The 26516-nt window shown below is 48.6% G+C and overlaps 1 protein-coding gene across 1 annotated transcript in view; it reads left to right on the top strand.

Annotated features, from left to right (window-relative positions):
- The window catches only part of CFDP1 (craniofacial development protein 1), a 120747-nt gene extending 96499 nt beyond the window's left edge, over window positions 1–24248 (top strand). The window contains exons 6-7 of the mRNA XM_047078781.1: window positions 13399–13557; window positions 23942–24248. Coding sequence (XP_046934737.1) covers window positions 13399–13557; window positions 23942–24032 — 250 coding nt within the window. The 3' untranslated portion in view covers window positions 24033–24248. The remainder of the gene's footprint in view (window positions 1–13398; window positions 13558–23941) is intronic.
- Window positions 24249–26516: the final 2268 nt, after the last annotated feature.

Raw genomic sequence — 26516 nt, 5'->3', positions numbered from 1 at the left:
GGAAGGCTGGAGTTAGGGACAGAGGTCTGGGCCAAGGATAAGAAAGACACTGGGGAAAGGCGGCACATAACTGGTATGTAAGCCTTGGGCCTGGACGAGGTCACTCGGGAAGTGAGTGTAGGTCGAGAAGAGTGGTCCAAGGATCGGGTGCCAGAGAACTCCCAGATGCCTTCAAAGATGCTGACAGTAACAGTCAGAAAAGTCCAAACTGTGGGCCATTCTGCCGGTGGGGGAACTCTTTTAGATTAAAGCAGATCAGCTTCTCTTGGCTTGGAATTTTTCAGAATGAAAAGTTTGGGGTAGGGGAAGAAGTCGAAATTTAAAATCTGCTTTGCCGCCAAATATGAATTAGCCTTGGAAAAAGATAGAACAAACAACTCCTAAAGACCTAGATCCACTAATTTTTCTCTAGCAGCAGCAAGATTTTAATTTCTTTCTGGATTCCAGAGCATCTTTTCAAAGATTTAGGAGAATAAGAGTGGGGACGACAGGAAATACAGATTTTCTGCTCTGTGCCAGACATTGTGCTAAGTTGCCTTCACGTGTAGTGCGAGTGTTATTACCTCTTTCTGAACTTCTTTATCCCAGTTTGTGCTCCTGGCAAGTTCCTTCTCATCCTTCAAACTTCAGACACCCACCCACCCCCACCCCCCACAGCCTTCCCCAACTAATACCCTGACTCCTAGTGCACCTGCTGAGTAGCACTTCTCTTCTGGTGTAATTACTTATCTGTGTATCTGTCTTGGGTGGATAAACTGAGTGAGGGTAAGAGACCTGTGTCTCTGTCTCCCGTGGCCAGCAGAGTCTCACCCACTGGAGGCCGTCAGTAAACAAGAGCTGACCGGAGGAATATCTCATTTAATCATCATCCTTCAAGGCAGTTAGTATTATCCTCGTTTTAATAATTGGTTAGTTGAGACTCAGGTTTAAAAAAGAAACACAAATTAAGTGGTAAGGGCAGGTTTTTGCCCTGCGTGTGCCCGGGAGCTTTTCAGACAAAGCTCCAAACTGGCACTGGTGATGTGCGGGACTTGGTTCCCCTAGCAGCGCGTAGATACTGCCGTTGTCGCAGGTCTAGGTTTCTTATTTCCCTGCCCTTCACGAAATTTCCGTGTGACCATCAGCATAGAGGACGGAGTGGGAGGGTTGCGTTTCCTATAGGAAGATGTAATAGGTATGAACTGAGAGACGTATTGTTGCCTTTTTTTTTTCTTTATTTGAGACATGTTGCTTCAGAATTCAGCTTCAAGATCTTAAACCTAGGATTTAAAAAGTGTTAGTTGAGAGAATAGATCGATAGAGAAAGTAGATTAGTGGTTGCCTAAGGCTGGGGACCTAGGGATGGCTGCTGATGGGTATGAGGGTTTTTTTAAGGGCATGACAGAATGTTCTAAAATTAGGTTGTGGTAATGGCTGCATAACTGAATATACGAAGCACCACCGACTTACCTACCTTAAATGGGTGAATTCTTTAGTATGTGAATTGTATCTCAGTAAAGAGGTTTTTAAAAGTATTAGCTGAGAATCAGAAATGATTGGTCATCAGATTTTCCAGCACTCTTTCAAAATACAAATAAACTTAGTAGCTGATACATTTGGGTTATTGTCTCCATCGTCTTCACTCTTAGAGAAACCTCTTCCCCAGTACAGCTGGGCAGTTTGAGCATTCTGTTTTGTTGTGTCTGCTGGTTTTCATCTCAGCTGTAGCATTTGGATGAGAACGGCAGTGTTTCCTAGCTCCCAGCCTCCTTCCCTCGCCTGGGTAGTGAGAATGAGGAACACGCTCACGCTGCTGAATTACCAGCTGAGCCTCACAGTGACAGGAAGGGCAGCTTGAAGCCCCTGCCCCGGAGAGGGTCACAGACCCTCACAGGCTGCTCTGCTGCCTCAAGAGCAAGGGGCTGCAGGTCAGGGCCTCCGTCTTGTTTTAATTCCCTCATGGCATCTCTGCCTGGCGGGGCTGGCCGGGTCTCAGCAGACCGTCGTCTCTCAGCCAGCAGTTGCTCAAGCACCTTTTTCAAACGTTTGGCCGCAACCCATTGTGGATCGTGGTCATAAAGCACGTGCTCTGAGGGGACGCCCCCGCAGGGTGCAAGCATCTGAATTTGTTCAGGGTTCATCCATCATTCATCAGTAGGGTTGGGTCATAGTTACCTTGTAGAACAAACCTCATTTCTGAATGAAAAAGCTGCGTTAGCAACCCCTGGCTGGCAGAAAGGAAAGAGACTTGTCGCTTTCTCTTCTTGCCGTAGAGATGGAGGGTGGGAATTCTTTTTGGTGGTTAGTGATGCAAAGGGTAAAAACCTTCCATCTATTAAAGAGAAACTATGTTGTGGTTGTACAGATGGCCCAACTGTGGTTAGCATCTATGAAAGCCATTTCCTGCGTGCAGTAAAAGAAAGTTTTCTGCTTTCTCTACCAGACTCCATGGGAACACATATTTCTCTTTGTTCAAAACTACTACATCGCCTTAGCAAAGTGACATCCTGGGCTCAGGCAGAAACAGCCCCCTTCTTTTGATCACCCCGTGCAGGTAACTGCTTCCCAGGGGCACCGAAGTGCTGGATTGGAAGGCTGCCATGACAGGGGAAGCTGCTGACGCTGATGGTGGTACGCCCCGGCTTTTTGAGGACTGATGAGAGCAGTTCCCGAGAATTGGGAAGGTTGGAGTCTAAGCTTCGTCGAGTTGCCCATTGAGGTTAGCCGAATCACAGCTTTTAGGAGGCGGGACAAGATGCCCTGGCTGCAGAGCGAGTGAGCGATGTTCTAGATGCCACCTTGAGAGAGATCTGGAGTCAGGGCCCCAAGCAAGAGTGCCAGGTGCTGAGAAATGGCCTTTCTTGCCACTTCAGCCTCGTCTGGTGAAAGGACCATAGAGCACACAGCCCTCCAGACAGAACTTGGAGGAGTCGGGAGTCCCAGCTGTGTCCAACTTCCATATCCTCTCATTTGGAATGTGGCATGCTTATATAGGAGCAGTGAGAAGTTTAGGACGAAGGGGAATAACTTTGCAGGATGTATGGCAGCCAACTCGTGTGGAGTTTCATTCACAACCATGTGGTTCATGTGCCTCTCCATGGCTAGAAAGGAGCATGGTCATGACTCATTTTCCATGAAGTCTCCATGATGTAAAACTAAAGGAATATTTCTAGTCTGACTGAGGACACCCCCACATCCTGAAACTTTGACCTGATCTCAATTTGGGATGAATCCAGGAACTTAATTTTATGTTGACATCCTCAGACATTTTCTGAAGGGGTTAGAGATCTGCCTGGGAGAAACAGAAAGCTAAAAGTCAAAGAAAAAGCAGAACGTTGGGGTTTGGGAAAGCATGCCAAGTCCCTCATCAGCAATTAGCCAGACGAGCCACCGTTGAGGCACATTTCTCTTCTGTGCCCTGTGCTTTGCTTTTCACATTGGCTGGTTTGAGAGACGTGCTGTTTGCTCAACTGTGTTTCCTGATGAGAGTGATCCGGGTGAATGTGGCTCCTGCCCTCAGACCAGACGGGCATCCGCACCCACACGGGCTCAGCACTGTCACAGGAGAAAGCCATCAGGACTCTCCTCTACAGAGGGCAGTGACTTTGGCTACCAGGTCCTGACAGCTTCATCTCTTCTTTGCCTCTGTGTCTGCACTTGATCGGGAGCTGATATGAAACCACTATCTGGAAAACAAGCCGTGTGTGCCCTCCTCAGTCGAACTCCCAGGCTTCCGCATAAAGAAAAATATCATTATGGGCTTCGTTAGAAGCTGTATTTAATAATTCCTTTAAAATTCTGTCTCAGAAATGTACATGGTCTATTTATGTTGGCCAGTGAATTATTCTTCCCACCTGTGCCTGATCATACAGATTCAAGCAACAGCAGCTTGCACCTCAGGGAGAAAGCATCCCCTCCCCGGGCATGGTCCTTATTCCAGTAAAGTAAAGGTTTCAGCTTTGGAGAGCCAGGCCTTCTTCACTCTCCAGCTACTTTAAAATGGTGGAGGCCCTTCCCTGCTTTGCCATGATCCCCCAGCATGGGAATAGTGTAAGGAAGGAAATTGCTGGAGCAGCGGCAGGAAGGGATGTGGCATTATCTCTTTCCCAGGGAATGGGGTGAAACCACAGGGGAGTGGAGCAGAGCAGAAGGGAAATTCAGGAGGATCATTTCCTAGAGGTCTGGTGGGCGGGCCAGAGGGTTTTTCTTTGTCACTAAGACTTCTGTCACTTAACCCTTAGGCATAGCAGGCGCCAGGCCCTTGAGAAGAGTAACCAGATATGTAAGTGAATGCCTGCATGTTGGCCAGAGAACTCCGTATTCACCATTGGCCTGTGCAGTCTAGGACTCTTTTGACCATCCTGTAACCGTTGGCCTTTTCTCTAGTTACTGCTCTTTGACTTTTAAGAGACTTTCTTACAGCCAGAGCTCTATGATCCCTTTAAGAGTTCCTGAATATTTGTCCTTCACATAAGATCCTTCACTGTTTTTTTCACTTCAGTCTGTCCACAGACATTTCCAGGGCATTACAGAGTGAGGCACCAGAAATAAGAAGCAGTCAGAACTTGCTGAGCGTCCTGAGAGTAGTATCCTATGCATCACACACATTAATTACAAATTGGTTACAGAGAGGAGAGTACACCTTTACAAACGGGAGCTCTGGCGGTCACCACCTGCCCCAAGGGACCACACAGATCATCATGAGTCCTGGGCTGACCTCACACTCCGGCCGGCTCTGGGTGGTGGTGCAGTAAGCTGATTCTGACCTCACCTGTGTACCCACCTGGCATAAGAAACGGACAAACCCTAAACGAGCAGTATTCTATTCTGGACTCAAAAAAATTGGCAATGGCATTAAGGACCAAAAATCAAACAAACCAAAGAAGAGGCAGGACACTGTACTAGATTAAAAAGTAAAGGAGACTAAGGAAACGTCAGATGCTTCCTGCCTGGAAGGAGGGAATGGGGAACGACTGTCATGGCCATCTGGGGAGGCAGTGAGGGAATTGTGAATATGGACTTTACACCGTTCGATCAGCTTTAAAGTTCTTGGGTGCGGTATAAAGTGTTGTGTTGATGTATGAGGATGCCCTTAGGCACCACATGCCCAAGTACTTAGAAGTGAAGGGGCATGATGTCTGCATCTTACTTAAAAGTGGTTTCACGCCTCCAAAAAAGACCATTTAAATGGAGAGAAAGGGGGAAAGTGGGAGGGAGGAAGGGGGAGAGAGATAGCAAATGTGGCAAAATGCTAATAATGAGTGAATCTAGGCTATTCAGATAATGCTTGTTCTCTGCTTTCAACGTTTCTGTCAGCGCGACATTTTTAAACTAGAAAGTTGGACATTTCTCACCAGACCGCACTGGGGTTCTTGTGCTGAGTGCTGCTGTACCCCGTCCCTCAGAAGCGGTAGTGGAACAAATGCTCGTGTTAAAGCTCACACTTGCCCCACTCGCAATGCAAGACTTTTTGCGTCTCCATGCAGATCTCTCCCTGCGTTACACACACGAGCCAAGCATCGCAGATGCCTTCGTGCACCAGGGAAGGGTGGGGGAAGAGGGCCTGGTCCTCCCTGACACTTGTCTCACTTTGACCTTCTTTGAAAGGTCTGAACCAGGCAGATTAATAAAAACAAACAACAATTAAAAAATAAATAAATAAGTAAATAAATAAGTAAATAAAACAAAACAATGGCCCTTTGTGGCAAGACACCCAAGCCCACTAAGCAGGCTGGTTTCAGCAGAACAATAGACTCCTAGAGGACAGTTCTTCAGAGAGAAAAGGGACAGTAAGTTTCTCTTGGGGTGTGTTGCTAATAAATACACTGCCCAGCAGATCAATTAGCTTGTCCCAGGAAAAAAGTCCTTTTCATTGTCACTGCAGAGCCCCTAAGCCCAGTTACTTGTCCCAAGATGAACGCCCTGGATTACAGCAGGGACCAGGAGACTGTGCAGTGAGAGGGCCTGTACTGCTCTGGGGAGAACAGTTCATGGCTCACTGTGAATGGATGATGCATCCACTCCCGGAAGAGCCGTCCATTTCAGTAGATCCGACCGAGTCTGCTGGCGTGATCGGGTTTCCGGCATCAGCGGAGACCTCGGTGCTTCACTGACAGGGAAGGAAGAGTTGGAAAGCGCTTTCTGTAAAACACTGTTTCGGAAGAGATTAGAATTCAGAACTTTTGGGGCACCTGGGTGGCTTCGTGAGTTAAGTGTCTGACTCTTGGTTTCAACGCAGGTCGTGATCTCACAGTTCCTGGGATCAAGCCCCACATCAGGCTCTGTGCTGACACTGCAGGGCCTACTTGGAATTCTCGCTTTGCCCCTCCCCCTGCCTTTCTCTCTCAAATAAATAAACCTTAAAAAATCTTAAAAACAAAAAAGAATTCAGAACTTTTGCCACCAGAATAATCAAGTGTGTTTCAGAGACATGTTTTAAAGATCTAGTACAGATGAAATCAAATCAGACTTAAGTGTACTTCATTCTTGGATTGGGATCGAAGCAGTAGAACCAAGTCACAAATCACTTGCTGTTTGTATAAAAGCTGAAGCTGCTGCTCTTTGTCAGCCTTTATTTCACCTTTTGCTGATAGATGCCACTTTTGGGGGCGGGTAGCTGGCACAGTATCAACGTTAGTAACAGGTTCCAGAGCACTGACAGTTTTTCAAGCCACAAAATGGTTAAGATCATTTGATACTTCTTGTCTGACTTCTGATTTTCTACTTTCCTGAGCCCAGTGGCCTATAGAATACTGCCGGTACATTGTTGGGAAGTGAATGGGATTTGAACTCTCTCCCTAAAGTACCGCTGGCTTCCAGGCTGTTTCCTTGAGTGGTGTCGTCTTGGGCTTTGGGGAGATTACTTAGAGATTTGCACAGATGAGGAGTGAGACTGGCCCAGGGATCGGGGCTTTACTTTTCATTCTTGCAGATTTTAGCTAAATCCAAAGAAGATCTAAAAGAGGACGGCGGTTCCAAGCAGACAGCTCTCAACGAAGAATTATCATCATAAACTTTCTTCCCATTTCTCAGGGAGTACCGTGACAGTTCCGGACCCTTGTATGGCTCTGGAAAATAATCCCATGTGTGAGCTACAAAAAAATCCAGTCCTGCCTTGTAAACAGATGACAAATCCTAAGGAAACTGGGTATCTGTGCCAAAGAATCTTTGTTCCAAATAATTTGCATTTTAGTGGTTATGCAAGTTATGAGACGGAAGGCATAGACTAGAGCCGGGCTCCATGTGTTAGAGTTCTAAGTAAAGGTCAGTAGTGCTTCCTTGTACATGTGTTGACCCTATTCTTGCCAGTCTACTTTTGGAGCTACCTTTTCTGACATCTTGGTTCCAGTGCAGTGTTGACTCCTTTTGTCACGAGAAAAAAATTCATTTGGATAAGCCCATCAAATCACAGGGATTTAGTTCATTAAACACGTAGTGATCACCCACGTAGTGTGGGTGAGTCAGGAATGAGTAGGACATGGGCCCTGTGTACAGTGAGCTCCAAGACAACAGGGGAAATAAGAACACCCCCCCCCCAAATTAGCAGTGATAGAAGTCGGAGTATGGAAGGGATCCCCAAAGGCTGTCTGTCCCCAACTCCAGCATCAACCAGGTAGAAAAGACAGGTGGGGAGGTGGGGGGGGTGAGACAGGCCGGAGGTCAGAAGCACAGAGTACTGGTCCCACGTCTCCCCTTGGGAACTTGGGCAGGTTTCTTAATCTTCTTGGATTTCATAGTTAACTCATCTCTAAAATAAGGAAGTTGGATTAAACAGCCTCTCATATGGTCCCTCTTTTGTGCTCTGCAAGTAAGTATGTGGTTATAATTTGCCTGTATGACGGTCTCTTCTATTACATTGTCTCCTTGAAGCCAAAGATTATGCCTTATGTATTTGTGTGTCCCTAGGTCCAAGCACAATGTCTGGTATACAGTCATTTCTCAGTAATCTCTGATGGAGGAGTACAACGAATGACTGACTCTAAATTCATTCCCAAACCTAAAATTCTATTCTGTGGGCCGGCTGAGTTCCTGAGGCCAATCTTAAAGATCTTGGGGAAAGATGTGCCCACTTTTCCTTCACAGTCAGTTGCAGTGTCCTGCCATCCTCTCTGTTTCCCCTTGTTATCTTCCTGGTTCTTTCCCAGCACCTCTTAGAAATAAACAGCAGGATCCAGAGCATCATGAGGGCAGCTGGATAGAGCCGTGCTTTTGCTACAAAATGAATGGAATCAGTGGATTCGTTCGGGTGAATCTGAGTCCATGCTTCTGAGGCTGGAGCCAAGAAAACAAGTTACTAATGTCTTTCTGACATACTCAACAGGATAGAGCTTATCATTTGGTTGCAGTGAATTTTGTTAAACTTCCATTTCTGTGACTCAAGAGAAGCAGAAGAAGTTCTAGCAGATTATCATCATAAACTTTGAATTGAGAAAGGAAAAAGATGACTGTCATTTTGCCTTTTTTTGCCCCTTTTACTTTTTTGGAGGTTCTGAATCTGTGTGTGCGAGGTCTTCGTGGGTGTCTGGTGTTGGCATGGGTCGTTGGGCTGGGTGCAGTGGAAAGGGAACAGAAGAGAATTGCTTATTGAGGGATAACGAGCTCGAATACACGAGAGAAAAAAGCTTGGTAGGAGCTGCTTTCACCAGCAAGCCCGCTGCACTCAGCCAGGCGCTCTTTCGGCGCAGAAGCCTGCTGCTTTGGAGGAGAGGGGAGCCGAGGCCATGCGCTTGGACAGGATTAGTCTTCACATCGAACTTACGGTAGTTAGGTCAGTAGAGGACAGTGGCGTTCAGGAGGAGGGGGTTGAAAGGCCATTGTTACATTGGAAACATCTTGGTAGCCACATACCGGACATGTCTGAGAATGAGCAAGTGAATGGTGCGTTTCTTTGGACTTGGCCTTGCAACAGGTGGATGAGGAGTCTCTTGAATGAAATACCGTGGTCTTCGGTGACACAGCTCACCACAGTTTAGAATCAAGATCCGAAAATCCATGGCTGGGGAAACAGGTGGTCTGTCAAAGGCGACCCTCTGGTAGTACCTTGCCCTTATGACTTAGGATCCAGTACAAAGAGAAATCGGTGGCTCTGTTGATCTGGTGCCTGAAACTGCACTGGTTCCTGCTGACAGCAGAGGGGTCTCTGAGGGAATTCTGACCTCCCCCTTCCCACAGCTGCCAGAGGTCTGTGGGAGGGCAGTGCTAATAGACGCCTCCTGGCGAGCCGCCCCTCTCGGGACCACTGCGGTACTCTCTGCGGCACTCTTTCCTGGCCAAGAGAGCCAGCCGCCCTTGACCAGAAGCTGAGGCTTTCTTGCCTGCCTCTGCCCTCCTGAAAGCCTGGTTGATGAACCTTAACAGCAGAGCTAGGGCCGAGGTCATGGTACATGTGCCCTCCTGAAAGCTGTGATGGAGCGATGCCAGGCTTGTGCCACTGCAGCCCCGTGTCGAGTGGTGGGGCATATGAGTGCTCCAACGCCTGTAGGGACCCCACGCCCCAGATTCCAGAAGAAAAAGGTCTCTCAGTCGTGATAAGCCTCGCATGTTTTGGCTGCTGCCATAAATGTGTCATTCACTTTGATGTAGCCTCAAATACAAGACAGGTAATTTTGCTTTCGAGACTTATCAGATTAGGAAGTCACAAACCACATTCATGATCCAGTGAAGACAGACCTGGAAGCTTTCCCTTAAAGCATATTAGGCACAGGTGACATTTCGCTGGTGTTTAGTGGTGAGCAAGGCAAAGGGGGATTATGGCTTTTTACTTTTCTGGAACTCTCTTCACTGTTAATGCTGCAAAAGATCATTTTCTCAGACTTCTCAAAGTGATTGTCAGAAAGATGGTATAATTTGGGACTACCATCAGAACTGCAGCTGAGGGTGGGAGATGCTGTACAGAGCTTATGGTGCCGCTCGGGTGGAGGGACCAGGTTGTCATGAGCTGAATGATGAATGAAGGCAAGTAGAAATCACTCCCCTCGGGGTGCCTGGGTGGCTCAGTCAGTTAAGTGGCCGCCTTCGGCTCAGGTCACGATCTCGCGGTCCGTGAGTTCAAGCCCCGCATCAGGCTCTGGGCTGACGGCTCAGAGCCTGGAGCCTGTTTCCGATTCTGTGTCTCCCTCTCTCCGACCCTCCCCCATTCATGCTCTGTCTCTCTCTGTCTCAAAAATAAATAAACATTAAAAAAAAATTAAAAAAAAAAAAAGAAATCGCTTCCCTCAGAATCCCCAATTTAAAAATATTCTGAACACCCTTTATTCTGTAAAGAGCTGATTCCCTTGGGGCGCCTGGGTGGCGCAGTCGGTTAAGCGTCCGACTTCAGCCAGGTCACGATCTCGTGGTCCGTGAGTTCGAGCCCCGCGTCGGGCTCTGGGCTGATGGCTCAGAGCCTGGAGCCTGTTTCCGATTCTGTGTCTCCCTCTCTCTCTGCCCCTCCCCCATTCATGCTCTGTCTCTCTCTGTCCCAAAAATAAAATAAACGTTGAAAAAGAAAAAAAAAAAAAAAAAGAGCTGATTCCCTCCCTCCAATTGTTTTTGTGATCCGGGTGACGTTGATTGAGTGCCTGCTGTTTGTAACACCCAATCCATGTGCCATAGAGAGATTTGGGGACCCGGAGCTTAAGTACCCTCAGAGAGACAGAGCACGCACGAGGAAAGCAGTGTTGCACCTAAGCAGTTAGGTTCCCCTCAAAGCAGGGCCTCGGCTAAGTCCGTTAGTGTAGGTCCTTCTTTGGGAAGCCGTCTTCGGGCAGCAGGAGTGAGGAGGTAGAGGGAGGGGATGGGGCAGGAGGGAAAGCCAGTATGAGAGTGTGTTTCCAGGGCTGCAAGGGCTCCTTGCCACCAGGACTTCTAGGAGCATTCAGATGACCTCCTGGAATTGCCTGTGTGAGGACAGGAGTCTGCGCCTTGTAGCCGTAGCCATCTGGGGCCATCAGGGTGGCCCCAGTGGTATGACCTCCACCACGCGGCCAGGCAGTGCTTCCAACATGTAGGCAGGATCAGAGGAGGCCCTGCAGCCAGAAAAGGAAAGCCTCGAGGTGCATGCTTTTGGTAGATGTTGTCAGCAGTGATTCTGAGCCTGCTCAGAAGTGCCCAGTGTGGCGGCAGCTAGAATCAGAGTTCTCAAGCATCTGCTACGGGAAGGATTGGTGCTCGAATGGGTGCCCTAGACACACCACCAGGAGGCATCTCATCCAGAGATTGGCAAAGGGTCGGAGAAGGCTTCCTGGAGGAGTCACCCCTAAGCTGAGACAAGACCAGATAAATGGGAGATGAACTCTAGGTTCAGGACTGTATGGTTGGACCTTAGCTTACAAGGGTAGATGTGGTGAGGGAAGATGAGGAAGAACTTTGCAAGTTAGGAACAAATGTATTCTTTATTTTAAGAGCAATGAGGGGTCAGGGAAGGGACATTTAAGCAGAAAGACATGATAAGCCTTGTGTTTCAGAGAATTCCCCCTAATGATGGCACGTGGACTAGAGGCCAGGGTGGAACAGGTGAGTGGGCTGGGACAAAACAGGTCAGGGAGACCAGAGAAGAGACTGCAGAGTGCTCCAGAAGAGATGATAAAATAGTAAGAACCAGGGCGGTGGCAGTGAGGCCAGGGAGGAGGGGAAAGATGGGGGACGTACTCAGTTTCTGTACCCTCACTCATGCTCTGCTCCTGGTAAAAATACAGCCTGGGTGCGTGCGTGTGCGCGCGTGCTTTGATGAGAGATTGTTGTAGGAAGTGACTTATGTGGAAAAGAATTTTTAGAAGATGTGAAGTGAAAATCACAGAGAGCTGTTTGGAAAATTTTTAAGCAAACTGGGAAGTAAAATAGCTGTCAAAAAATATCTCAAGTAGATTCTCAGCTTAGACGTGAGACCGCACAGGGCACCGCACTGGGAGTCAGAAAGACCTTGCTTTGTCCTGGCTCTGCATGTTCTATTGGCTTGACCTTTGTTGTGTCATTTAGCCTCTCTGAACTTTATGTGTCCAATTCAAAATGAGGACGAGGATGCCTGTCTGGCCTGTCCTGCGTCCATCTTAAGCTAACATCGTGTGGTGGGATGTGACCACAACAGGGGAGCTAACATCCTCCTGACCAGCATGAATAGGATGAGGGTGTGGAGGGTCATGGTTTGGCCCCCGGAGTCTTGTGTTCGGTGTGGACACCAGCCTGTCTGCTCGCTCTGAGGCAGGAACAGGCCATCCTTCACTGGCCCTGTGCTGCAGGGAGGTGGGTTTCAGAAGGGTTAGCATGACACCAGATCCTCTCGAGTGTTCCTCCCCCAATTCGGAGATGCAGTGGTCCTCTTTCACGGGCCATAGTAAGAGTACAATGAGAAAATGGCAAGGGAAGCACTTGGAGAATTAGCATTCTAGGCAAGTGAAAGGTATGACTGCTGATGTTATCAGTAGGACTTATGATGTTAGCTCATACAAGTTGTACATGTTTGACTCTCCTACATATCCCAGTAAAGCAGAAAGTAACTTTCAGTTTCCTGTGTGGTCGTATACAACGTGTTTTGACCAAAGGCCATGTTCCTTCCATAGTTCTTTGCCCTGATACCACCTTCTTACTAACTAGCTGCATTCTGTTTTCCTTATTTTATCTTCTACATTTAACAGTGACTGGAGACATGTGACCTGCCAAGACTTGAACTTGGGCGTATGGGGTTTCTCCCACAGTCCATGATCGTGTCACCAGCAAGTAGAACACAGGCTGTATACTCCCTCCTTTCAGGGTGAGGAATGTTCTCCACCTCCTGGGAAAATCCAGGGTCCTGACTCACAGGAGTCGAAAGGAAACTGACCTTAGAGTCTTGTTAAGATACTGTGACTTCTGCTCATCAGTGTTGGGATCTGTTTCTCTTTCTCTTAAAGGAGTTCCCTGGGGCTTTAGGGCACAAATGATGACACTGACTCAGGGTGGCTGACATTTGTTACACCTTTACTCTGTGCCCAGTGCTATGTTAAAGCACTTTACCTCTAAGATACACTACAGCCCTGTGAATAACTAACTATTCACCTGGTAGGTTATAGGAAACCAGGGCAGATGCGGTTAAGTAGGCTCAGGTCACACCGAGCCAGAATATCTACAGAGGCATGTGACTCTAGAGCCGTGTCTGAATCATGCGGCGCGTCTCCCTCTCTGCAAGTAGAGACCTGTCCTACAGAGCAAACAGAGGTCTTTAGGATTTCCTAGTCCTAGGTCCTTAGAGCCATCAGAGATGTTCAGCAGGAAAAGTGCATTCGAATTCTGGTCTACTTAAAGTGTTCTCTACACCAGATAGGAAGTACTCTAAATACAAAAAAAAAGGTTTCCATTAAGATAAAAAGCTCAAATCTAGGGAGCCCTGCAACAATCAGAAAAACCATGAATCAAGAAATGATTGTTCTTACATGTTTACACATTTCATTTTTTCGCTTTCCCTAGGTTAAAAAGATCAAGTGGCATGACCAGCCTTTTGGGGAAAATTGGAGCTAAGAAGCAGAAGATGAGCACCCTAGAGAAGTCCAAGTTGGACTGGGAGAGCTTCAAGGAGGAGGAGGGCATTGGTGAAGAACTAGCCATCCATAATCGAGGGAAGGAAGGGTAAGGAGTAGTAGATTCCGTTCCTCTGAAAATCCTGAACACTCGGAAATAATTCATTATAGCCAGGCTGCCTAGTGTAAGCAGGCAGGCACTTTTCGTAGTGAAACAAAAAATGTGAGCACTTTGGCTTGTCGGTGAGGCTCTGTTCTAATGCGGAGCAGACCCTCTGGGTGAGCAGCACACTGAGGGGCAGCGGGGGAGGGGACACGAGAGCAGCCCTCCTCTGGGGGCCAGTCACACCGGCCCAGCTGCCCAGCCAAGCTCCCTGAATGACTGCTCCCGTGAATTCTAAGTCCCCTGGTTTGGTCACATGGTCAGATCTGGCTGGCCGTGTCAGCCTTGGCCTGATTGGAATGGTTTGGCCTTCTGAGAAGCCAGACTAGCCCAGTGCTTCAGGAGCTGAGGCAACAGAGTGCCCGGATGTCGTTGCCTTATCGCGGGATTGGTTTTGCCCGTGTCACTATGGCCCAGGCTGGGGCTTCAACCTGTACGACACACCGGCCCTCACACAGCACCCAGGCTGTCACTTGCACCCTCTTCTTCACCGTGGAATACGGAGAGGGCATCCGTTGGCTCTGTATTGACGAATTATCAAAAAAGATGGTGTTTGGTGAACACTTAGGAATCTCAGAAGAAGTAAAAAACAGAGTTACTACAGAACAGGGTCCATGGCTCAAGGTCATCACTCCCTGCCCCCCTAACAGTGAAAGGAAGTGTTATGTGGCTGTCAGACAGCTCTGGGTCCTCACCACCCCCCTCATCAGGAAGGGCTCTCCCTGCAGCATACTGGGCGTTTCTGAGGCTCAGCTCCTTTGCCTGTTAATTGGGGTCATGATACCACACTCAGGGTGACTGTGAGGATCTCATGAGATAACACATGTAACACATGTATAACATACATATCACACACATGAAGTACATAAAACCCTTTGCAGAGCCCCTGTCACGTAAAAGGATGCATTAAGCGGTAGTCATTCAGGTTATTTGTAAGTTAAGTTATAATAAGGACAGGTTATTGGGAGGGGGTCACATTTCTAAATCAGGCCTCAAGATTATTTGAATGAACCTGGAAGCTGATCGGTATGTTCAAAACTTTTTTTGTTAAGTGACTTCATGAGCTCATTTAACCATCAGGTTTCTAAAAGTCAGTCTGTCAAAGATGGAATGCCCCAGGACAGAGGCAGAAGTGCCGAAGCCTCCTGGGGAAGGCCCAGGATACGTTTATTTATTTATTTTTGAGAGAGAGAGAGAGAGAGAAAGTGAGAGCGAGCACAAGCAGGGGATGGTAGAGAAAGAGAGGGAGGGAGACACAGAATCCAAAGCGGGCTCCAGGCTCTGAGCTGTCAGTTGTCAGTGCAGAGCCTGACTTGGGGCTCGAACTCACCAACCGTGAGGTCATAACCTGAGCTGAAGTCAGACACCCAGCTGACTGAGCCACCCAAGCGCCCCAAGGGGAAGGCCCAGAATACAGCACGGGCAGGAATCTGTGTTATCTAGAGAAGGCCTCTGACCTTGCCCCAGACCTCCCCGCCTTTTTAGCTCTGGTAACTCACAGATCTTTCCTCTTCTCCACATTTGCCTTCTGATCTAAGGCAGCAAGGGATCTGCCAGTGTGTGCAACTTTATTCCTCCTCTGAATATTGATTGTATGGGTGGGACAATGTTCGTTCTGCTGAAGTTAATAGAGGTCTTATAAAAGTAAGGAGTGGTGCTGTTGAAGATAAGGGAGAGTTAATAAAATGTAGACTGGAAGAGAAAACAAGATTAAAAGGACATCTGCCCAATGAGGACTTTTCAGGCAATGGAAAATCACGTAACTGGGTTAGGGAACTACTAATAGCATGCAGCTCTTAGGTGCTCTGCTTTCCCTCCTTGTCTGAGATCCTCCCCACCCCCCTGCCCCATTTGATTCTGCTGATCTGATTCTGTTTTTCCGGTGCAGATCTGATGACTTCTTTGCCCTGCCTCTGGCTGTTCTCACCTTCCCTCTCTAGTGCCCACCCCCACACCTCCCCTCACCTGCCTTTCCTAGCTCTTGTAGTTGTAGTAAAGGGGCTCAACCCCTAGTCCAGGGAACATGCTGTAGCTCCAGGCTCTCACCTTGGTTAAGCGTGAGGATCCTCTGGGGGTGGTTTCCAGAGTTGAGGTGACAAGGCCACCACCCCCATACAGAGCTGCTGAATCAGGAGTCACAGGTATCTGTATCTTTAACTCAGTCCTCAGGTGCTTCTGATACACAGCCAGGGTTGAGAATCACGAGACCATAACATCAAAATTCTAGAGATGAGGGCAAGATAGCCAGCTGCTGGGTGAGCCTTTCCAGCACACACGAAACTAGAGAGCCAACTTCAAAACAGGGAATGTCGAGAAGGGAAAGATTTCTCCTGAAAAGGGAAGGAGCATAAGAACCATACCTGTAGGTGTGCTTGGGCAGAGGCAGCTCAAGTCCCCAATTCTCCTTCACAGGTGCCAGCAACAGCAAGGACTCAAGGGGAGGGAATCTCTGAGGGAATGTGTGCAGAATCCCAAGAGGTATATCCCTGGAATAAGGGTGATCTTTGCTGAAACCAAGAAGGGGAAAAGTCCTATTTGATAACATCTCAAACGAGGCACCTATGATTGGCCTCTGCCATATATATTTAGAAGACTGTGACCTTTTTACAAGTACCAGATTTAAATTGATCTCATACAAGAATTCAGATCATAACTGGTGATAAAAATATTTCTGTTCTGCATTCTTGATTAAAATAAGATTGGATTGAGATTAAAAGCTTATGTCATGCTTTTTATATTTTGATAGTAACTCCAGTTCAGTACATGCTAACACGTCTTCCCCCTTAAAAAGATTTGATAGAATGTGAAGCTAGCTTGGTCAATTTTGGGTTATTACTGTCCAATTATTTAAAGGCAATTTTGCCATCTTAAAATATGCATGTAAGGAAACAAGGTACCTTGAGAAACTGCAGGCACAGGACCAGGTCTGTTTTAACATGTGTGTCTGCTACTTCCATTGACATTTCATTAAATGTCAGTAAACTAAACGCTCCAGTGAAGAGACAGGGATTGACACATTGAATTAGAAGATAAAAAACAACTAATTTACTGGTTAAAAGAGACACATCAGAACAGCGGGATGCAGAATTGGTGAGAATAAAAAGATGGGAGACAAGATAAATCAAGTAGCCACTAACCAGAAGAAAGCTGATGGAGCTGTACTGATATTAGACAAAATAGACTTTAAGACAGGAGCATTTCTAGAAACAAAGAGGAGGTCTCCTCGTAACGATGAAAACATCAGTGCATCTGGGAGATTCGACAGCTCATGTTTGAATGTCCCTCTTGGCATTAACCACCAAAGCGTGGTCACTTCTCGCAACTCAGCAGCCCCACACCAGCCGTGTTCCCAGCAGAAATTCAGTTGTGTGTTCCCCAAAGACAGGTGTGAAGATGGCAGTGATAGTACCTTTCATAATATCCCCAAACTGGAGGCAACTCAGGTATCTGTCAATAATGCAGTAGACAAAGTATGAAGGTCGAATTGGCTTTATTAAACGGCTCGTGAATTGGGCAGCCTCCCGTCTACCACGTAGAGGGCTACAGAAAGGAAAGGGTTTTTAAAAGCAGGACAAGGAAGTCATAAGCAAAAAAGGATTATTTCAGGTGAGGTCACCTCCATTTGATGACAAAACGGTTCTAATAGGTGGAGTACCTCATCTTTCTTTGGCAGATAAAGAAGGCCCATGTGACAGATTACCTTATTGGTGCTGACCAGAAAATTCCTGACTGACCGGTTAAAGGTTACATTCCTAGGGGGTTGAAACTGCAGTTAGGTTAGGTATTAAGTCTGGGTTTACTGACCTGGGGCCTTAACCTAAGTGACACCATTTTGGGCCTGAGGTTTTTTTTTTTTAGCAGTTCTCACACTGGGGTACTCTTTAGTAATTGGAATGAACATGGATAAATTTCAGCAACGTAATATTGCAGAGAAGTTCATGCAGTTTGATCCCATTTATATAAAGGTCAAAAACAGGCAAAAGCAGTGCTGTCCACTAAGTCATTGTGTGAAAGAAGCAAGTCGCCAAAGAATTCACACTATAAGTCTACTTCTGTCAAGTTCAGAATTAGGCACAACTAGACCATAATGTCGAGGGAACAGAAACTTCAAAGGCAAGCAAGCTCGCACCTGGCTGGGCTGGCGCTGGTGGACGAGTGACGCAGGGGCCTCCTCCAGGCCACCAGCATTCCGAGTCTTGACCTGGCGATGGCCACGTGAGGGCTCGCTCGATGATGATTCGTTTGCCTTGCCCGTTTCGTACACTTTAGTGTGTGTTTTACATTTTACGGTAAAACTGAATTGAAATTGAATTCAAATCCTCACGCTACTACCAGCCTGCTATGTGCTTTAGCCCATTTCTTCACCTGTAAAGTAGAAACTCTTCAGTGTACCTCTCGAGTTGAAGGGGAGATGTCTGGGGTGTTTATAAATATAGTGAGTCCTCTGCTCACTCTTCTTTCTCCCATCTGCCATTACTGACCACACCCCATCAGGGGCCTTACTCCTTCAAATTCCCTCCTGGTGTATCCCTGCCCAGCTTTCGGGAATGCTTTCCACAGAGGTGGCAGATACAGCTCGGTGGCATCTCCTCCCAGTCTCCCTGGCTAGCCTCTTCCTTCTCTGGGCTTTTAAACCTGGGAAGTTCCAGGGCTGAGCCGGGCAGCCGTCTGTCCTCACATTCGCCCCATACCCCACCTCTCCCAGGAGAGCTCACTAGCTCCACAGCTTAGGTACCACTGTCTGCCGACGGCTCCCAGAAAAGCTCTCCTCTGCCTGACCATTCCGCCGAGCTCCAGACTCCCGTATCACCTGTCGGGTTGACATCTCCGTTTGCGTGTGCAAGACACACATCAGATTTAACACCCAAGACCGAATACTTGCCTTCCTTCCGTAGACTCCTTCCTCAGACTTCTCAGAAAATGGCACCATCACCATCGATCCACCCGTTAAAAGAAAAACCTAGGAGTCATCCTTGATTTCCTCTTTCTGCTCACTTCCTGAAAGTCCAGTAGACCATTGTCTCGTAAAATACATCAGTCCGTCGCTTTATCCGGCCCCACTGCCCCTATTCCAGCATAAGCCACAGATGTCTGCTGGGCTGTCCTGTTTCTCTGTCTGTACCCTTCCCTCCTTTCTCCCCAATAGCAGCTAAAAGGGTTTTTGTGTATGAGCCATTTTTCCTCTCTTCCCTGCTGGAAGCCCTCCAGTAGCACTTGCAGTCAGGGTTCAGCTTACCCTGGCATTGTAGGCCCTTCGTGAGCTTTCCCTTGCCCACCTCATATCCCCTCTCCCCTGCCCATGACAGCCCAGCCTCTGTAGGGCTCCTCCGGGTCCTCCTCCACGATGGCTCTTACTTGTCACTCGAGTGCCACTCTCTAGAGTAGACTCCCCCCCCGGGAACCATCAGTCACATCACCGTGTTTGAGTATGTTGTCGTGTCATTCCATATACAGTGAGCCTCCAACAGCAGGGTCAGGTTCACCACCCCGTCACCAGCATCTAGAAGAGAATCTAGCCCAGGGCAGGTGCTGAGCCATTTCGCTGTCTAAATGCCCATCCGCCGGCCGCCAGACAGCATGGCTTTGTTTTGGAATTAGAATTAGCCACCTGGAAAAGAAGGGCATGATACATCAGAATGATGTCTCCACCCAGACATCATTTCCAGGCCGCACAGTTGGTTAAAATGCCTATACCCAAGATGATCAGTCACCTGCACAGTAAAGAGTCGCTGCTCTTGCTCTGAGCCCTGGACTCCCGGGCCAGCCTTGTAACCCGATCACACGGGTTCCCCACGGTGTTCATGGTCAGCTGAGGCAGAGGCCGGCAGGCCTGGGGCAGGGATCCGTACAGAGTGAATGAGAACAGGCCCATTGGGCTTGGCTGCTGCTGGCAATCAAACTGAAGGTCGGGGGTTCGATGATTGGAAACCAGGTACATTTGTGATGTGGAGAGACAGGAAGGAGAGCCCAGGGAAAATCATTTTTTCTGCATTCTACCTCTAGGACCCCCAGGAGTCCGTCTTTCAGAACCAGTACAGCCTGGTGAGATGGGAGGAAAGCAGTGGAGATATTTCATTAAAATGTGGCCATTCTTTCACTCTGGGCCTCACACACTCCTCCACCCTGTGGCGCGAGGTGGGGGCACGCAGGCTTGGCGGCCCTGGGCAGGTTGCTTCTTTAGTTGCATTTCTCCGGCAGAAAAGGGCATATCTTATTACGTCCACCATGGGGCTTTATCTTCAGCCTGCCTCCACTGCCGCCGCCTCCTGCTGTTGGGACCTGAGCTGACCCGCGTTTCCTGTCGTGTTTGTGCCGCACGGCATGCTTGCTTGGGGAACTGAACGCTGGCGCTCTTGGAACAGAGCAGTAACGGGGCTGGAAATGGCCTTGGTCGTGTACCTGCTTCACCTGTCCTGGCACCTCCCTGTGCTCTTTCCCTGACTGGTGGGTAGGAGGCCTCTCACTGGCGGAAGACCGGGACAGTCCGCCCAGTGGGCCGTCCCTCCCTCAAAGGCCTCTGATTTCTGGGGCGGGTGGAGGGCCATCCTTCCTTTGCAGCGTGGGTACCTAAGGAGTGAGTAGGTACCAACATATTCCCTAGAAGCACTTTCTACCCTTCTCTTACCTTCTGCCATTTTTCCTTCCCTCCTTGCTGGCCTGGACCTCAAACAGCTGGTACCAGAAGAGTAATTTGGGTTGAAAGATCAAAAAGATGTCAGAGCCTGTTGTATCTAACCTGGTTCTGAAAGGAAAAGCTAGAAAATCCCTTAGGGTTTGATGCTATTAGCATGTTTTATTAATGAAAGTAAGGAGCTGCTTCCTCTTAAATGGGCCACATAGAGCAATAGTAGCAGGAAGGGATGATGGCCCCGCCCCACCCCTGGCTTCCCAGTGGACTAGGCCCAGTCAGGCTGGGTCCCCCAGGAGTGCTGGGCACAGGCCAGAAAAGTGCCATTGCACTTGTCAGCTGGTGGTTCTGTTCTGAGACTGTAACCTGCTTAAGGTGCCTGAAATTTCCTGAGGCTCCATTTAAATAGGCCATCTACCTGGACCACCTTGGGGGAGGTGGCCTTCCCCCCAACCCCTTGCTCTTGGTCTCTTAGTTCCTATTCCAGCTGTCCCAGGTTTTGAGGCTTTGTAATGATACAGTTAAGTCAGAAGTGGGAAGCAAGAGGGGCGCCTGGGTGGCTTAGTCGGTTAAGCGTCTGACTTTGGCTCAGGTCATGATCCCGTGGTTCACGGGTTCGAGCCCTATGTAGGGCTCTGTGCTGACAGCTCAGAGCCTGGAGCCTGCTTCGTGGATTCTGTCTCCTGCTCTCTCTGCCTCCCCCCCGCTCATACTCTGTCTCTCTCTCTCTCTCAAAAATAAATAAAACGTTAAAGATAACGATTTTTTTTAAAGAAGTGGGAAGCAAGAACCCCTCAGTGCTCAGCTGTTTTTGTTTTATTGTTTACAAAGCACTTCTCACAGGCTCACTGCTTTGTCAGGGGTATTGTCATTTTTATTCCTGCTTTACAGAGAAGAAAAATACGGCACAGAATTTAAGCGTCTTGCCCAAAGTCAAACATACATAGTAAATATCAGAGCTGCTCTTACCCTCTGCACCTTTCCTGTCTTTTGGCAGGTGGGGGGAGTCCATGTCCAGTAGAAGTTTTGTTCCTGGCCGGCTCTCGGCTGGATCCTGTTAGCAGCTGCCGATGGCTGTGAATGGGGAAATAAAGTTGCCAGGCCTGCCTTGATGACTTTTGTCTGAGTTGCCCTTGAGAATTCAGTTGTGTTCTGCACATGTGCCCCTCTTGGCTGCCTGAATCCTTCCCTAAACCTGAACTCTGCCTGCGACTGCCTGTACAGCACCCAGCTTGGCTTCACTCGATTGTGTCAAGGTCAGCTGGACCTAGCACAGCTTCTGGGAAGGCAAGGCCATCATTCGTGCTCAGTGAGCATCCTAATTTAAGTATTACTTCCTCTTTAAAGGAAAATCTAGAAGACCACAAATGCGCAAAGCCAGGTACTTCCCCTTCCTTGCCTCCAGGCACTCTCTGACAGGTAGCACCGGGTGATGGCTCTCTTGCAACATGCCCTAAATTCCTCTCTGACTATGGTTCACCCCCTTTTTTTGCTGAACTTCAAGGGTCATTTAGTTAGAGCTGTCAAAACACTGATTCCCATCTCGATCTTAACCCAGGGCGGGTGGAGTAAGGTGAGGGGTGATGATGGCTGTAGTGTGGCAGAGCCCTTTAGTCGATACTGGTTAGCTGACCCCTCTGGAGAGTCACGGGCCCCTTGGTGATAGATGGCAGGTGAGCTCGTTCTGTCGCATGTCTGCTTCCCTACCAGTCTGCCCTGTCTTCTCCCTTTTATCAAAAGGGGATCCACGGTGTCTGTGGCTTTCCTGTCTGTCAGGGAATCTGAAATTCACATTTAACCAGGCATCCTGTATTTCACTCACTAAATCTGGTGGCCTGACCCTGAGGACTTATATCAAACCCAAGAGCAGGATCTGCTGCTGTTTCCAGCCATTCTGGCCTCTGGTTGGTGGTTTAGACACAGCAGCTTAGTTCCTGATCCCTGACCAGGTGGGTAGTTACTAGTCGCTGATAATACCCATCAAGAGAGCTGACTGCACCTCTTGGATCCTTTGTCCTCGAGACCCTGGCAGAAGCCGGCCTCCCAAAATGATGGTGACAACATTAGCTGCCATTTTATTGAGCACCTGCTCTGCTAGGTGTTACGTGTACACTGTTTCGTTCAGTCCACACAGCAGCCCTTCAGAGTAGAAATGATTATCCATTTTTCTTTCTTTTCTTGGCAGATTAGGAAACAATTGGCAAAGTTATGTGGTTTCCCCAGAGTCACACAGCAAGTGGCAGAGTCAGGGTTTAAACTCAGAGCCACCTCCGTCTCTGCAGTAAGGCATCGGGCTGGTGGCCACAGCCTTAGGCTGGAAAGCAGATGGGATGGACCGAAGGAGGGAAGGCAGGGCCTGAACTCAGCAAAGGAACACGGGCTCCTGAACCTGGTAACATTCTCACCCTAAACACAATGACCTTGTAATGACAGATGCACATTTTACACAGTGCAACAAAAGAAAAATTAGTGCAGAGATTCAATTATGTCTCCCACTTTCAATGACAGTTTTGCTCTCTCAGTAGATTAATTAGCAGCACAGAACCCCCCCTCCCCCGGGTGAGACGCAACCCACTTTATGGCACGAAGGTGCATTAAAATGCAGCTGTGTCTCATTAAGCTGCCAGCCTCTCCTCCTCTGCTGCCGGCTTCTGCCTTGCACCTCCTTCCCAGCCAGCCTGGGAAGACGTGGGGAAGCTGTGTCTGCCGAACCTGGCCTGTATGTATGTGGGCAGCTGCGCTCACTCTCCTTCCCTTAGAGGCACTTCAGGGAGGCCTTTCTGGACCCACTTGGGCAGAGGGCACCAGAGATAAGCAGGGAAGGAAGGAGGGGGCTGAAGTCAGGGGCTGAAGTCAGTGGAATCCCCCTTTTTTTTTTTTTAATGTTTATATTACTAATTTTTATTTTTGAGAGAGAGCCTGAGCAGGGATGGGCAGAAACACAGGGGGACAGAGGATGTGAAGTGGGCTCTGTACTGTCAGCAGCAAGCCAGATGAGAGGCTTGAACTCACAAACCATGAGATCATGACCTGAGCCAGAATCCGACCCTCAACCACCTGAGCCACCCAGGTGCCCTGGCAGTGGGATCCCATAAAGTGAGTGCTTTGGGTGCCCTCTTGAGCTTCACCGCAGCCCCAGGAAGTAGTTTCCACGAAGACCCTGTTCCTTCCATTTTCAGCTGCGCCTTTTTTCCCATTTTGCTGTACTATACACAGGCAGGATGCATAGCTCTCTCTCCCCCACCAACCCAGCACACCACTAAGACCAGGAAACACGGCATCACTGTTTTGCCATTGAGAAGAATGAGGCTTCGAGATCTTCAGTCCTTGACCAGTGTGGCTTAGCTAATGTGTAACAGAGCTACCCACTGAACCTTGCTCAACTAAGCCTGTGTTCTGTCCCTAAAACCTTGTTACAAAACTGCCCCAGCAGCCAAGCCGTGGATGAATTGTTGCTTTCTCTTTTTCATTTTACTTTCAACGACATCTGAACCAGAAGCGTCCTTGTTTAGACCAAATGCCTGTGGCTTGGATGTTCCTAAGAGAGTTGCGGGTGGTCACTTGGTCATTTGTTTGTATGCACTATAACCGGTGATCCTGCCGGCCAGGTGGACCGTTCACACCTGGGGGGATGGGACAGTGTGGGGGAGGCATTGTTCTCCTACAGGATTCTTCTGACAAACATTTTATACTTTCTTCTAGGTACATCGAACGGAAGGCTTTTCTAGACCGAGTGGACCACAGGCAGTTTGAAATCGAGCGAGATCTCAGGCTGAGCAAAATGAAACCCTGATGTTATAGGGGGAAATCAGTAGCAGCTTAATCCTGTTTACAATGTGAGCTTCTTGTGCGTCTGTGAAATGTTTCCGGTGTTTCTCATCACCTGTTTCCCAGCAAGGTCTTTTTTCTACGTTGAACTTTCTGTCTTTGTATCTTGACCTCACATGGTTTCATTCATTTTACCTTTAAAAGTTTGTCCTTACAAAAATAAAAATAAAAGTTGGTCCTACAAGAGGCTGGCGAAGATGAGGGCCCCACTGGCCTTCCCTTGACTCCGCTGTGAAGGCCACACGGAAAGCCCTGGGGAACAGAGCTGACCGGCCTGGGTGTGAATTTCTGGGGCCCTTTCTGAAGTCGGCCCTGCCCCAGAGCCCGAGGGAGGGAGGCTCACTTGTGTGGGTGGAGCACCGGGTCCCTGGGCAGTTTGGTTCTTGTTCCGCTGGAGCTTCTCTCCGGATCTCTTTCTCTCTCCTGAACAGGGTTCCTATTTACCAGTATACAGTCAGGCTGAAAATAAGCATAGGCTGCTGCTGAATTCGGGAGATTTTCCCCCTTTGGCCTTTTTCCTCTTCCTAGAGTTCAGGTCAGTTTAAGATGTGCTCCCACCTCAATAATTCCTTTTTTGTTTGTCAAAGAAGACTCTGAAAGACTTTCTTTTTTATACTCCTTAGGAAATTTAAATTCCAGAGTTCATAGTAATAAAGCAGTAAACCCCACAACTTGCTTTTCGGGGGATGGGGGTGGGGTCTGGGCATCCTGAGTAACAAGGACAGGTTTAGGGGAAGGTAGGGTTTCAAAGACTGGGAGCCAGTGCCTGCGTGGACATCTAACAGATGTGATTTTGACCACAGCTTGGCTTTCTGAGCCTTCGTTTTCTGGTCTATACATGGTTTGAGTAACACCAGTACCTCATCGGGTTGAGATGAGCTAATGACACACCTGGGGTCCCCCATCCAGTCCTCAAATATGGGGTCAGAAGCTCATGGTAACGAAGGCCTGATCCTCCACACCATATGGGGGTCATGGACCTTGTCACTCAGAAAGGTAGTTTACTGGCTACATTTGAACCCATCGTCTGTTCATATCCACTCGGTTAAAAAACTCTAAACGTGATAATACAGCCCTTCGGGCCAGCATCAGAGTAGGTGAGGCCTCAGTTACGGTCCTGCACAGGATGCAGAAGTGAAGGAAAGTCCTTTAAGGTAAGACAAGCCAGCGCTTTGGTTAGGGCATGGACATCCGGTCCTACAGGAGCCACAGCTGAGGCAGAGATGCACATCCTGTTGTGGGGCATCTTGTGGGCATCATCGCCTTCTGGGTCCTGATGGCCTCCAGCACTACTCCCTCAAACGGTTCTTTGGTTCTTTGTCTCAGCCACCACACCACCGCGTCAGCAACACATGAGCCAGCTCCTCGTCTGGCTTGCAAAACGACCTGGAATCCTGCAGAATAAATGGTGCTGAGCCCATTGTAAGTTAGGGTCTTTCTTCTTTAGCAAATGTTCACACCTTTGAAGCCTCCGAGAGATTAAGACAGTAGCGGCAAGAGCACGCTGGGTTCTTTGTGCCGGTGGGTTTGCTGTTCTTGCTTTGCCCCAGGGCGTGGAGAGGGAAGTCAGATGTGGTGGCCACGGCCGGTGCATTGCCCTTCAGTTTGTGCTCGTGATCCAGCCCTCACACCGGCTTCTCCGGCTGTGCCTGCCGTGGATTGAAATTACGGCTGCAGAAAGGTTGGTTCCTTTCAGCTAACTCTTGACCTAGCGAGTGTTCTCTCAGCAGATGTACCGCACACATCTAATCTGTACTCGGTGACTTTTTACACATCCACGTGTCTTCTAGAGAGCCCCTCAAGAAGCAGCCTGGTGGCCAGCCTGGCAAAGCCAACACCAGGCCCGTCACGAGTGGCCACCCCCAGCCACCAGGTTTCAGGAGGTGCTGTGCTTGTCAGAGCCCCACCCCGCCCCTCCCCGTCGACCAGGCAGGCTGCAGCAAGCAGAGGCAGTTGGGTTCTTTTATATCAAAACAGCAAAAGGAAGCAAAGAGAACCCCACTCTTTACTATCCAAGCCACACGGGAGCCTTCTTGACACCCTGCAACCGTGTGTCTTGTGCCACGTGGAAAATCCCAAGCAGCCAGTAAAAAAGATCAAAAGCCCCTCCAGCCTAACCCCCTTTTGACAGAATCTGGCAGCCTGTCAGGGAATGCATAGCTATTTGCACCATTCTGGTAACAGATGCCCTTCCTCCCGCCTTTGTGCATCCTGACTTTCACATTTCAAATAGTTTCATTTGCCTTGACTTCAGCCGTCTCCCTCTTGATCTGCATGTAACCTCTTTAAGAGCTGCCTGTATTGGGGCGTCCGGCTGGCTCAGTTGGTAGAGTGTGCAACTCTTGATCTCAAGGTTGTAAATTTGAGCCCCAGGTTGGGTGTAGAGATTACATAAAAATAAAAAATCTCTGGGCGCCTGGGTGGCGCAGTCGGTTAAGCGTCCGACTTC

Source organism: Lynx rufus, unplaced genomic scaffold, assembly GCF_022079265.1.
Source record: "Lynx rufus isolate CCGP_SWC_20201006 ecotype Redwood Valley unplaced genomic scaffold, mLynRuf1.p SCAF_16, whole genome shotgun sequence".
Lineage (NCBI taxonomy): Eukaryota > Metazoa > Chordata > Mammalia > Carnivora > Felidae > Lynx > Lynx rufus.
Note: the sequence above shows the minus strand (reverse complement) of the source record. Positions and strands in the feature narration are given on the sequence as shown.